We start from the raw sequence: 14947 nt of genomic DNA on the forward strand, positions 1-14947 counted from the left end.
CAAAAAAAACCCCCATTCATTTCTCACACCCGCGCTTCACCTGTCATCCTGCCACTGGGCGCGCTGTGGCCTCTGGGCGGAGCTGCAGGCTGCAACAGGAAATACCTCCTCTGAATGCTCTGGCTGGCAATCATGAGGAAGAGGATGGTAGCGATCACCAAGGCAACACAAGCCTTCCTCCTAACAATCATTGCTGCACTATGGGTGTTCAGCAGGAAGGGCGTGTTCTTGAGCTGTCAATTGACCAGCTATGTCAGCATAGTGGGAATGTGTCACCTGCTGTCATCTGGACATTTTCCTTTGTTCTGTCACGACACCACTCGGCTTTTCCTCCATTAAGGCTGAGACCGCTGTTGCTTTCTGATTGGTAGATACAAGATCTATTGTTGGAGACACAGTGAATATTGCATCATTAATAATAAACTAAATATGTGAAACATGCATATTTTTTTTTTGCATTCTTTGCATTGCAACTCAGCAGTGTTTAAATACCTTAAAAACCACTGCAGAACTGACTAAAGATTCCATAAAAATCTGATACTGACAAATCAGCCACTGGCAATCACACTCTCTGGAGCCCAGTATCAATCTATATTCAGATCATTTGAAAAAACCTTAAGCAAACAAATCGCAGTGCATTTCTGTTTATTCATAAAAAGCCAAATATCCATCCATCCATCCATCCAAAAAATAATATCATAAAACCAGGGGAATATCTGGAAACTGATCATCTGTGACATATTATAAAATTATTATTAGTTCATTCAAACCTTGGAAAATTTGTGCGATATGTACATTTTTTCCAACTGACATTCCTCAGTCCAATAAATGATGATAGTCGGTATATTGTCTCAGGTACTTTTTGATGGGCGGAGCAATGTAATCATGCACGGACTGATTTGCTTGTTTAGAATCTACAAGTTTTTTGGAGAGAATGTTTTACTTTCTTTACTTGTATGTTTTAGAACAGGCTTTTCCCCGCAGCACGCCATGTAATAAATACTCACAAAGAAAACGGCGGCCGTTACAACCTATGTCTAAAAATGTACAGTTTCATGCATCGGTTAAAACACTCGACTCCAGGTACACGACGCCCAGCTGAAAACACTTCACGCAAGTCGAGCTGCCCGAGATTCACAGGATTTACAGAAAATGTTACATTTTTGTGATTTATATCGTTGTCAAGACGATAAATGTCTTATATCGGGATATGAGATTTTGGTCATATCGCACAGCCCTATATCCATATGATATATTCTGTATTTATACAGTGGCTTGCAAAAGTATTCAGCCCCCTTGAACTTTTCCACATTTTGTCACATTACAGCCACAAACATGAATCAATTTTATTGGAATTCCACGTGAAAGACCAACACAAAGTGGTGTACACGTGAGAAGTGGAACGAAAATCATACTTGATTCCAAACATTTTTTACAAATAAATAACTGCAAAGTGGGGTGTGCGTAATTATTTAGTCTAAGTGCAGTCAGTTGTCCTTAGACATTGCCTGATGAGTGCTAATGACTAAATAGAGTGCACCTGTGTGTAATCTAATGTCAGTACAAATACAGCTGCTCTGTGATGGCCTCAGAGGTTGTCTAAGAGAATATTGGGAGCAACAACACCATGAAGTCCAAAGAACACACCCGACAGGTCAGGGATAAAGTTATTGAGAAATTTAAAGCAGGCTTAGGCTACAAAAAGATTTCCCAAGCCTTGAACATCCTACGGAGCACTGTTCAAGCGATCATTCAGAAATGGAAGGAGTATGGCACAACTGTAAACCTACCAAGACAAGGCCGTCCACCTAAACTCACAGGCCAAACAAGGAGAGCGCTGATCAGAAATGCAGCCAAGAGGCCCATGGTGACTCTGGATGAGCTGCAGAGATCTACAGCTCAGGTGGGGGAATCTGTCCATAGGACAACTATTAGTCGTGCACTGCACAAAGTTGGCCTTTATGGAAGAGTGGCAAGAAGAAAGCCATTGTCAACAGAAAACCATAAGAGGTTTGCAGTTTGCCACAAGCCATGTGGGGGACACAGCAAACATGTGGAAGAAGGTGCTCTGGCCAGATGAGACCAAAATGGAACTTTTTGGCCAAAATGCAAAATGCTATGTGTGGCGGAAAACTAGCACTGCACATCACTCTGAACACACCATCCCCACTGTCAAATATGGTGGTGGCAGCATCATGCTCTGGGGGTGCTTCTCTTCAGCAGGGACAGGGAAGCTGGTCAGAGTTGATGGGAAGATGGATGGAGCCAAATACAGGGCAATCTTGGAAGAAAACCTCTTGGAGTCTGCAAAAGACTTGAGACTGGGGCGGAGGTTCACCTTCCAGCAGGACAACAACCCTAAACATAAAGCCAGGGCAACAATGGAATGGTTTAAAACAAAACATATCCATGTGTTAGAATGGCCCAGTCAAAGTCCAGATCTAAATCCAATCGAGAATCTGTGGCAAGATCTGAAAACTGCTGTTCACAAACGCTGTCCATCTAATCTGACTGAGCTGGAGCTGTTTTGCAAAGAAGAATGGGCAAGAATTTCAGTCTCTAGATGTGCAAAGCTGGTAGAGACATACCCTAAAAGACTGGCAGCTGTAATTGCAGAAAAAGGTGGTTCTACAAAGTATTGACTCAGGGGGCTGAATAATTACGCTCACTCCATTTGTAAAAAATGTTTGGAATCATGTATGATTTTCGTTCCACTTTGTATTGGTCCTTCATGTGGAATTCCAATAAAATTGATTCATGTTTGTGGCTGTAATGTGACAAAATGTGGAAAAGTTCAAGGGGACCGAATACTTTTGCAAGCTACTGTATATGTGTGGTATATTTATGCGTATATCCTTACTCTCATTCCCTTTTATTGTATCTGGAATATGCAACTTCTGTTGGTGCTGTACTACTGGAAACTGTATTTCCTGGAGGAACCCACCCGACGAATTAATAAAGTTTCATCTAATCTAAATCGCACAAAAGACTTAACATTAAAATCTAAGATATTTTTTTTATATCACTGGAAAAAATTGCTTAGGAGTTTCTTCCTGTGTAGGATGAGAGGAAGCAGCTACTGTCAGTACCACTTGTTTGATTTGTTTTTATGCTGGATGCCTTTCCTCATGTAACCCCAAATGGATTTAGATTGAGGTGTAGTAAACAAAGTGGTAAGTGAAACTAAAAAAAAAAATAATTACACCTGTTACAACATTTTCAGAACAAGACCAAACAAGTCAGCCTCATGACGAATGATTATCAACATTGATACTTTTCTCTTAAAGTCATCCACTCCAGATGAGAAGAGTGGCACTCAAAGGACAAAGATTCTGACACAAAGGCAACTTCCTGGATAAACATAACTGCACAGAGCTTAGGGCCCCCTGGATTTGTTGAAGATGAAGATGATGAAGGAAACAAAACTGGAATCAAAGAAAGTGATTTTCCCCCACAACGTATTTTCAAACTCTTGCAACATATTCCTCTGTAATATATGAATCTCTGAGCTTCTGTACTGATGTATCATTAAAATGGTGGTAAAAAGCAACACAGTTGAACACTTGTGTCCTCAACCCAGTGGCTGCAGTACAAAGACCAAGGTTACAAAAATCAAGAGGTGGTGAATGGTGCGGTTTGCCAGGCAGTGCACAGCGAGTATAATGGGGCTGTAACTGTATGCCAAGTTGGAATGTCCAAACTTGCTCCAGTACAAAGAGCTTTTAACACAGAGGCAGCTCAGAGCGGATATTATGATTGGCCCTGTAATTCCACACAGGAGGCAGCACACGGACCAACGTGTCTGCTAAAAATCCACCCTGAGAATTAGGAAATGCTTCAAACGTCCTTGGGAACAAAAGGGGGGAAAGTTAATTCAAGCATAGTGGTCACAGTAGTAAAAAGTCTCGTATATATTATTATATTTTTCCAATATGCACTGCCCATATATTGGCTTCTCTTTGATGGCCTCCTGTTAAATCTGTTGAATTTAAAATATTTCCTCACACATACAAAGTCTTGAATAATCAGTCGCCATCTTACCCTAATGCTTTAAAGCAAAGTGCAGCAGCCAGTCTGAGACTCGGTGTTTTGTAGAAACTGCACAATAAATTTTTAAGTAAAAAAAGAAAAGAAAGAAGAAGTGTGATGTAGCAAATTTGATACAAAATACAACTCGTACATGCAAATATTTTATATTCTTTTATTATTTTTGAATTTATTTTTTCCCCCATTTGATCAGGAGGTTTACTAAACACTCCATTTTCAATTCCATGTTATTAGCTTAACCTGCAAGTACCTTATTTTTCCAACAGAGCACTTGCCTCTCAGATTAGGAACCACAAGTAAGTCTGCCGAGTCTGTAAAAGTAGAATGTGAGGCAGAGCCTTCCGCCATCAGCTCCGTCCCCTGTGAACCAGCTAGTTGAAAAGATCAGATATCTCTCAAAAATGTCCTCCTGTTTTCTCTCCTGATGAGTCCATGTGTCCATGCAAGCCAAAAACCACATCTGTTAGAACTGCCAGTTATATGTGGAGATGTGGGACGCAATTAAAGCAATGCAGATTTAATTAATTATGGTGCTCATAACAATATTAACTTGTGTGTATAGCTGGGGAAGAGACCTAAAAGTCACCTAGACTGGCAAGCAATCACTGATTGCTTTCACCACGGTCGATCTCCAAAATCATCATCTACTTCCACAGACCTATGGAGAGGTGACACATTGTTGTTATTGTTGGACAACATCTCCCACACCAGAAGGAGACTCTGACAGCACTGAGCAGCTCTTTCTGTGGCAGGCTGCAGCACCCACAATGTGGGCAGAGGTCTTTCCTTCCAACTGCTGTCAGACTCCACAACAAAGACTGGAAATGACCACACACGCGCAGACAGAAACACACATAACCAATAAACCATGGTAGCCTTCGCTAGTCTCGCTTATGTGCAGTGTAATCTTTCTGACAATTATGACATATGATTTTACTCTATTTCAGTCTTTCTCAAACTGTGTTACTTGGGCTCTCTATGGTGGTACACGGGAAATCTCTATGCAAAGATGACACAAGAGTTCCCGAAGCTCTTCTGGGAGCTGGAGTCAACCAGAAAACGTTTAATGTTTTCTACTTTGTTCTATTTAATCTGAACAAGCCCCTAAAAAAAGGCAGTGATCACTGTCGGCCTCTCTCGGCTTTTATTACCACTGTTTATTTTAAAGCTCAGTTTTTAAAACCTTATGATGTAACTACAGCCCAGCCCATGTAGCAGTATATTAATTGCTAACCTTGTATTGTGGATGGATTGTCTCAGTATTTCTCCTGACTGAAGTTTGGTCTGTTTACATCAACCCGACATGCAATTGGATTTGTCCCTAAACATCGGGAACCCTCGCGTTAGCGTTCATCCTCCAGCTTCACTGTGCTAATGTGTTTATGTTATGCTAACCCTAGCTGTGTAGCTATCCACCACATAGTACATCATTATATACCAGCTAGCCCAACTTCAACTCCTACAAATGTCATTGCTGTTTAGTTTCCTGTCTTCATTTATGTCGTAAGTGATAGCAGAGCTGTACGTTTTAATTTTTCTGAAATCCCTCAATCAATGTGTATTATTTAATCTTAAAAGTTTGGGGGAAGGGGGGGGGGGGGGGGGTAGACTTCCCACGTACCACAGTTTGAGAACCACTGTATTAACACATAGTGAGTGAGAAAGGTAAAAAAAAACAAAACAGGAAGAGGGTTTGGTGTTTTTCAACGTAGGGCAACTACAGTCTCACTTTCTGGGTTTTAAGAAAGGAGAGTTTAGAACCAGAGAGAGGAGATGTGTTGTTTTAAGCAGTGATAAGAATGATCAAAATGTCTCATAATCGTGGGATCTAATTGCACGATTTACAGCAGGACACACCGCTGGCTAATGTTTTACTTTTTCTTACAACAGGGCCTGGAGTGAAACTACTCCAGGGGAGAATCCCTGGGAATTTTTAAGAGACAATGAACAACTTTATTGTGCATGTCTAATTGTGCTAAGCTGACATACGGCAAAAGAGGGTTTTCTGGGGAAGCTTTCATTTTTAAATTGCAGAGACCGTGACATTAGGGATATGGAAGGATTGACTGAGGCGCAGATGCAGACCATGACCAGGAGAGAAGGCTTCAAGAGGACCAGTGAGAAGCAGGAACCATCTCCAGGACAACTGACAAACGACAGTGGGCTGCACCACTGAGCCTCCAAAAGATTGTCATGAGGACTTTTTGAACAGCAAAATCTTAAAATAAAATAAAGAGTTTCTACGTTGACGTTGAGGAAGACTACAGGAGTGTACGACTTGCTCTGCTCCTAATCTACAGCTGCGTTGGAACAGAAATCGAGGGATGGAGAGAGCATGCCAAGCTCCAAAAGTGAAAGCGCAAAGAGAGATCAGCGCTGGAATTATGACTCTGTAAATGGCACAGACACCAGGAGCCATGACCGTGACTGGGAATGACCACCTAATGCTGTTTCACTTTGCCATGCAAAGTACTTTGACACTCTGGAGAAGACCTTTCTGTATCATTTTTGTTGCCATTTGCATGTGAGAGCTTAGATTGTGGGGAAGATTAAAGATGAACAAAGGGTGTTGAGAGAACAGTAAAGTGAGGATACACAGTGTGAAACTCCTTTAAGTGAACAATAATGTTGATGTGATATACAGAATGTCAGGAAAGAAATTCTGGTATTAATGTGATTCTTTGATTTAAGAATCAAAGGGTGGGATTGTATAGGAATTTCTTTTACTTGTGTATTAATCACATTATTTTATTGTATAATGCCTTGGTGCCACTGGATTTTAACAAGTCTCACACTCATACAGTAAGACAAATGGTGGGAGTCTAGTTAGGAAGTTGGGAGAAGCAGACAACTCCACAGGAAGAATCTTTTGTCTCTTTGAGGACTCTGGGAGGTAGCAAGGGAGTGTGAACCTTAAGGTGTGTAACAGCTGTACTGCCTTTTGTTCCTGGAGAAGGTATTTAACTGAGAGCCATGTTAGGCTCAGTGAGACTCTGCTGACCGTCTGCCCCGCGGACATGCAGGGGCTCCATCAAGCTTGGTTGTCTGTTCTTTGTGTGTTTTGATTAAAGAATGTTAGCTACTGCTCACCGCTCGTCTGCAGGCTTTATTTAAATGGAAAACTTCCACAACACATGGATCGATAGAGCTGGGTGTCATCTGCTTAGCAGTGAAAATCTATGCTGTGTCTTCTGATGATACTGCCTATACTGAAAACCTATACTGATGATACTGCATTAATAATGTGAACAGAATTGGTTCTAACACTGAACCCTGTTGAAGTCCATAATTAACCTTCCCAGTGCGGGTATATGTGTGTGTGCGGGTATATGTGTGTGTGCGGGTATATGTGTGTGTGCGGGTATATGTGTGTGTGCGGGTATATGTGTGTGTGCGTGTCTCACCCTGCCATAAATGGTATCAGCAATTGTCAGTTTTACAGAAGGAAGTTTGGACTATGGAGATGCTTGCCAACCCTAAAGTCATAAAAGTTAAGAAAAGCTCTGTGTGCAAGTTATAGTCATGCAAATGTGTCTGCCCGCCTTTCCATTTGGACAGCAAGCACGTCACTGGAAGCAGATGACATATGCAGCTGCTGAATGCCTATCGGTTGACAAATGGAACAAAATAGAGAAAAGAGCAACAGCGGAGTTCGTCCAGGAATGGGAGAAGAAAACAAACTAACCTCCTAAGACCCGAACTCTTTCATGGCATGCATTTTTAATTTCTCTTTATATTTGGGCTGATTGGGACCTGATGAATGTAAAAACAAAGAATTACGTGATATTTCTTTTACCTGATTTTTGTTTAAGAAAAATAGGATCCAGTCTGTCTGTCGCAGGACTAACGCACAGAGACAGGCAACCATTCGCACTCACATTCGCTCCCGCATTCACACCTATGGGCAATTTAGATTGATAAATTAACCTAACCCCACAAACTGCATGTCTTTGGACTGTGGGGTGGACAGTCATTCATTTCCTCTTCTGCTGGCTTCATGCCTGAAGTCTTTCATACATTTGTAAACCTGTTCAGAAAACCTGTTTCCCTTATTAACGAAATAGGAAACATCCACTTAAGGCAGGGGTGTTAAACTCCAGGCCTCAAGGGCCGGTGTACTGCAGGTTTTTGATGTGTCCTTGATCCAACACAGCTGACTTGAATGGCTATAAGAGCTCCTCAAAATGTCTTGAAGTTCTCCGGAGGCCTGGTAACGAACTAATCATTAGATTCAGGTGTGTTGACCCAGGGTGAGATCTAAAACCTGCAGGACGCCGGCCCTCGAGGCCTGGAGTTCGACCCCCCTGATTTAAGGCAATGTAAATATCCCAGAGAGTTGAGAGTTGAAAAGACAGTGGAGGGTCTGGATGTTGTTTTAGGGTTTTCAGGATGGGGAAAAGGGACAGATAATTTCCTGTCCCAAGAACACATTGCAACAACAGGGCTTCCTGTCTTGCTTCCTCCCCTTCTCTGTGAACTCTGACACCTCTTTTGAGAAGTCCCTTTTGCGTTTATTAATCCCAATATGCAGCACCAAAGGTCTCTTCAGCTGATGTGTAAAAACGTCCAGGCAACTGCGGACGTTCACTTTAACTGGGTTATAGTGGAGTCTAAAGCTCCATGTTGATAAAGCAAATTAGTCAGCTGACAAAGCAACAGCTGCTTGCTTTCTCAAATTTCTGTAAAAAGGAACAAGGCCTTGTCGAGACCCGTGGAAAAGTAAGTTCCGTCTACTTGATACGATCAGACCAGATCCTCTGATGTAATAAACTCTTTGGCTCACAAAAGTTTCATTACACTTGTACTAATGAGCTCAGCTGTTACAGACTCTGGGAAAGTTTCACTTTGTATATAATAAAGAACAGCTCTAATGACTGTGACACCGTCAATATAACATTTTAGTTAGAGGGGAAAAAGCAAAACTACAAACACTTGTTTGTAGTTGCAAATTTAAGTTAAAATCTTGCACTCTTGAGCCCTGCACACAGCAGCTGTTGCCTTCCCCACAGTCTTTCATATCACTAACAATTCCCCCTCTCTTTTATATTCTTGTTAAAACTGCAGAGCCTCATATGCTTCCTCTAATGTAAAAAAAAGGTGAAAATACTAAGAAGAAAAATAAGTCAAATTAAGGTATTATTGATAATTTCTGCTTTTCTTTATAAACCGTTTTATTTTTGGATGATTTCTTGTATTGTCAGTTTCTTCCTGTGATATAGCTAACTAAACTGCTTCACTTCAATACAAAACTGTTGACCAATAGGCTACTGATCCCGACAGATAAGATATTCAACAGTCCAAAGTTTTGTTTAACCTTCCTGTGTTCCTGTATTTACATGTTTCAGGAGAGACATCCGCCACGTCCAAATCTGGATCCACATACCGGTTTACTGTAGCAGTAATAATATGATTACCATGAATTTACATTGATATGGTTAGAATAACTTTTAATGCCATTATTGATTCATTTTAAAGGCCTAATTCTTTCTTGTTGAACTCACTGACTCCTGATCAATGTGTGAACTTCCATCTAAAATGAATATTGAGCACCTTGTTGATGCACACTGTTCATTCACAAAGGAACAAAGTAAACACTAAGCACAATCCTTTGTTAGATACCAGGATTGTAGGAGTATTTAAGTTTCTTTAAGTATAACAGAGACAGTACTTTATTTCTGCCATTTTCAGAAGTATAGCTGAACTGAATTAGGAAAGAAAGTGTGTCAAGCTCTTAAAAGTTTATGAAGGTAAAAGCCATACGTGCGTTTTTGAGCCTTTGAGAGGACAGTGACTGATATAAAATTAATTCCTTGGGTCCAAGTCTGAACCCTTAAACATCTCTTTGAAGAAAGAAGGATCAGCCACGATGTCCTAAAATTGCACTTTGTACAATCCTCGTGAATTACACACTACACCAACAGTCAGAAACGCATTCCCTAGTCTTTCATAAAACACGCCAACTCCAAATTTAAAACCTTGTATTTATCTTCAAACAGTCCCTACTGAGGAAAAAAAACATTCTGACTTTCAGAAATGTAACTTACAGCGGTCCTCACAAAGATAGACGATCGACTATACACACAGCACATTTTAACAGCAATACAGCACAGAAAGAAGAGAGGCTAAAAAAAAAAGCTTGCTCTCATATCCGGTACAGGAAGCCTTGACTCACAGGCATGATTTTTTTTGGGGGTGGGACCCTTATTACATATTTTTACTGAACCTAAACGTGTCATTGTCCTGTTTTTCTACATAATGGCTGTCCTTGTAGTCTGACAGTCCATTTTATAAAAAGACAACATCTATTCAGCATTAAGTATTGCCACACAAAATTCCTCTTACTCTGAATGTTTGGTGAGGAAATGAAAATGGATTCAGGCAAATGAGCAGACAGTGAGTCTGTAAAAACTGACTCAGATTTAGTCAGGCCTCTATAATTACTTTAGCCCCAACCCAGTCTAAAAAGAAAAGAAAAAAAAAAAAAAAAAAACACTAAATGACCACACAACCTGCTCCACTGACTATCATTACATTACATTACATTCAAGCGTACCATTTCAGTTGTCACATAAACATAAATATCACAGACAGTCCCAAACATAATTACACGGGGAGTTTTACTGGTCTGGCACACCTATGATCAAAGTGGGCTGTAGCGAGTCCTCGATATAAAATGAACCACAATTCTGTCACTTCTTTGAAGTTTTGAACATAAAGCACTGATTTTTTTTTTTTGTTCTACCATTTGACTATAAACAATGCAAAGCAGGAGAGCAATAATAACTGGGACTGTAAAATTAAATACAAGACAGTCAGTATCATAGACATGGCTATATGTCCGTGCCCTTCTTCTGTAAATCAACAGCTAGTTTACAAATACATACATACATAATCGGTTATGGTAAAATGCTAGGACTGTATGGAACACAGTGACCTTGAAAGTAATATATTCTGAGCCCTGTCAGTTCAAAATAATTTGTAGAAGTCTTGATGTGTTTGTCCCTTCACCCTCTGATTGCTTTCTTCTTCTTCTTTTAAATTCTCTCACCAAGGGGCAAGTGGTCTCTCTCCCGTCAGCACTGGCCTTTCCCTTCAGTTACTTTTTGTAGTGTTGTTTAATTATTATTTAATTTAGAACTTACTGCAAGACCTTTTTTCTGCTTACTGACATTAACTTGGAGGATAAGCCTGAATGACGGTTGGTTCCAGGCCTTTTCCCTCTTTTGTTTGATTTTGCCATGGTGCCATCTCCCTTATTTGTGTTTAAGTGTCTTGGGTTCCTTTGATCCATGAACTTAGAGACCACAACAAAAGGTACACGATGAAGCCACAAATACTACTTGCCAAAGACCTGCAGAACAACCGAAAATAGGGACGCATCAGGTATCATACAGACTCCAGTAGCACAACTGGCATCTCTGACACTCTGCTGATCTAATTTAATTAAATTGAATTTAGGGTTATTATATGTACATTCATCTTGCATAGGCGGAGCCCGCTGCATTCCAAGAATTAGAGCCAACACAAAAACAACAAATAGTCAGCAGTCCAGGGGCATTTTACACTACCACGCCAAGGTCTGTGTATTTGTTTGCCACAGTTCATGACCTGATTGTGATGAGGCAAACAAACACTGGTCTAGTGAGCTGATGAGGAGGCACATCGCCCTAAAACTGACTGGAAAACTTCTATTGATCCTAAAGTTTCATGATGAGATGTCAACAACAACTAAGTGATTAACTGCTATTACAGCGATACTGCAATGCATAATATTGACAGCCAGGGGAAGATGACAAAAAATTATATTTAGCACAGTTGCTCTGTTGTGTGTGTTTTGCTGCAATGGTAAATGTCCTGAGGATTAATAATTAGATTTATGTTGATAAGGTGTCTGGGACAAAACTGCTGATTGTCTCCAGGATGTCAACAGGAAACGCTGTAATGAAGAAGTGCTACGCACAGACAATCGCAGGCTACCAGCAGGCTAATATCACAGAGATGATAACAACCTGGAGTCAAAACAGGCCACACTGTCAACAGCACAAATATTACAGCAGCTGCGCTATATAAACACTTGATGCTCTTTTACCAGTAACACTAACGCTGAACTCTACAGTAGGGCAACAATACACCAAGAAAACCTCAACACATAATATAATATTGTTAAAGCACTAGCAGACAACAGGCCAACTCCACTCCAAGAACACATTAAATGCACACAAAGCAGCCGAGCACCACCAACTGTAATCTATAAAGACTCTCAGTAAGATAACTACAGACTAGCGATACACTGAAGTTAGATGTGGGAGGAAAATAACACAGTAGAGTGCAGCTACGTGTAAATACACCAAACTGAGCGCAGCATAACAGAGAAGTACTATTAAATATACATTTTATGTATGTATGCCTGACATTTCTCCTTAACTTCCTATTCAAAGAAGTTCTTTTTTTCAATAGCGTGGTGTACAACAAGCTACAACTAGACTTTTTTTTACTTTTACATTCTTCGCTCCATGCTTATCAGTATTTATCCTCAGGGTTGTAAATAAGGACACCGGTTTACATTGGTTTACTTGTAAAACTATCATGCAAATACATTATTTTGCTTGACTAAGCATTATGAAGGCTAAGTAACTTGTACAGTTTTTGATGACGCTTCTGTGTGGAACCAACTGAAGGCTTTACTGGATGTCCCACACTGTTACTGTTAGTATATTCTTTGAGGGGGCGGCATTACATGAATCTTCTGGTAAGGTCCTCATTTCCTCATGAATAGATGGGTGGGCGGACAGACTTCTGACAAGCTAATGAATATTACAGGAGTAATATGAGCGATAAGTAAAGTCTATGAGGCAAGCTACAACACACAGGATCACAAGACTATAGACATACTGTAAACATCCCTTAGGTAAAATATATTAAAAGTACAATAAAAACAATCAGTCCGTTTAAACAGATAAACTACAGCAATATTTCAGGAATACATGAAGCAGGCCATTATAGCTAAAGGTACATCAAATACTGCAGAAAGGCATAGAAGTTGACAAATGAGAATCTTCTAACACCACCATGAAAATCGCTATTATTATGTAGGACAAGCAAAAATAAGCTAAAATATGATAGGGATGCAGATATAAAGACCAGAGCAAAGTTCTAAAATAATTTTAAGGAAGCACTTTGTGTAAGTTGTGGTTCCTTAAAATTGGATATACAAAGAACTGCAACTGCATGTCCCCCAGCAGCAGACGGGCAGCTACAAAAATAGAAAAGTACAGACCTCAAGTCTGAAGGTATTTGTCCCCAACCCACCCCCCAACGTTATCTGCCTCCTTCTAAAGTATCTCACGCCTTTTCCTTTCCTTTAAAAATCACAACACAAACAAGCAATCCACGCCAAGAGAAAAACAGCACAATCCGGAGTAAACCTGGCTTCAAAATGCGTTAAGTTTTGGTGGAAACTTTAAGAAGTTTCTAGCCCGAGTTACGAACACGCCGTTACTCAGAATGATTGATACACGGCTTTAGACGCATAACGAGCCAGTAAACGGCCGGTAAAACCGCACAAAGCTCCGAGAAGAACAAACCGAAAAGCACTTACACGAAGGAGCAGCAGCTGCAACAGACACCAGTTAGATTTTCTTCCTTTCTGTTAGAGGAGCAGCAGAGCTGAGGGCATGATGATGCAGAACAGAGACCCCACCCACCGGGAGGGGAGGGGCTTGGCGAGAGAGGAGATTTTTTTTACCACCCAAAAAACATTTTTTTCTTTCTAACGGTGCGGTTTTTTGGGTGTGTTTGTGTTACAGGCATGTTGCAGAGTTGAGTCTTTAAAATTTTGCAAAATGGCAGCAAAGAGTTTCCAGATATATCTGGTTAGGCCTTCTCGGCTTTGTTGAGAAAAAGCAAGGAGATAAAATCCAACAATAGGTTCAAGTATAGCTTCTTAGATCAGGTTTGATTTATGTTAATTAAACATAAGTTATGAGCTTATTAGGTTAATTTAGGTTCTTTTTAGGTAACCTGTAGCTAGTTTTCAAGAATTAATACAAGTCAAATTAATTTATCTCTGAACTGAAATAAACCTGTGTGTATATCCCCATAAAGAGAAGGAAGAAAAAAAAGAAGCTTCAGTAATTTTATCTGTAGTTCAGTCAGCTGAAGTCTTAGAAACTTAATTGGGCTGTAATTGGCCCATATTTTAATGTCATGCATTTCATTCCAGTGGTTTTTGGCACTCACATTTATGAGTTTCTGTTCATTTTGTTTTTAAGCTGCAGATGAGACCAGGCCATAAATTTAGCCAGCTAATATATTATCACTCTGTAAACAATTACCAATAATAGTGGGACAGAGTGTTCAGCAATGTTCACTGAAGGGCTGTACTTTAAATGCTTTTAAATGTAGATGTAATTTACAATGGCATTTGGGAACTATAGGAGCCTGTGATATACTACTACAATATTTCTCAGACTGCCCTGTAATTGTTCTGGAAATGAAGTCTGTTTAAATATGTTTCCAGATGACTTCAGTTTCTCCTTAACCAAACTCCATTCAAATCAAATCAAATCACTTTTATTGTCACATCACATGTGCAGGTACACTGGTACAGTGCATGCGAGTGAAATTCTTGTATGCGAGCTTCACAAGCAACAGAGGTGTGCAAAAAAATACAATAACATAAAACAAGCAAAATATAAGAATGGCTAAATCTGAGAGTAATAAATATATGTACAATATAAGAGTGTATGCATTACTGGATGTGTATACTAAATATGTTTTTCTACGTGTGTGTGTGTGTGTGTGTACGTGTGTATATACATATTTTACAAATTAAATAGAGTAAACAATAAAATATATAAAATATATACAGAGGTTGGTAGTTGAACATGTGCAAAACAAG

At 40.0% G+C, this 14947-nt stretch overlaps 1 protein-coding gene across 2 annotated transcripts in view; it reads right to left on the reverse strand.

The window, feature by feature from the left end:
* st3gal8 (ST3 beta-galactoside alpha-2,3-sialyltransferase 8) overlaps positions 1–13747 on the reverse strand; it is a 26060-nt gene extending 12313 nt beyond the window's left edge. For both annotated transcript variants that reach the window (XM_087840900.1, XM_087840899.1), the window contains exons 1-2: positions 13646–13747; positions 41–380 (exon numbers count right to left, since the gene is read on the reverse strand). In XM_087840900.1, coding sequence (XP_087697026.1) covers positions 41–191 — 151 coding nt within the window. In that variant the 5' untranslated portion in view covers positions 192–380; positions 13646–13747. The remainder of the gene's footprint in view (positions 1–40; positions 381–13645) is intronic.
* Positions 13748–14947: the final 1200 nt, after the last annotated feature.

This window comes from Neolamprologus brichardi, chromosome 5 (genome assembly GCF_056152115.1).
Source record: "Neolamprologus brichardi isolate AB-2024 chromosome 5, ASM5615211v1, whole genome shotgun sequence".
Lineage (NCBI taxonomy): Eukaryota > Metazoa > Chordata > Actinopteri > Cichliformes > Cichlidae > Neolamprologus > Neolamprologus brichardi.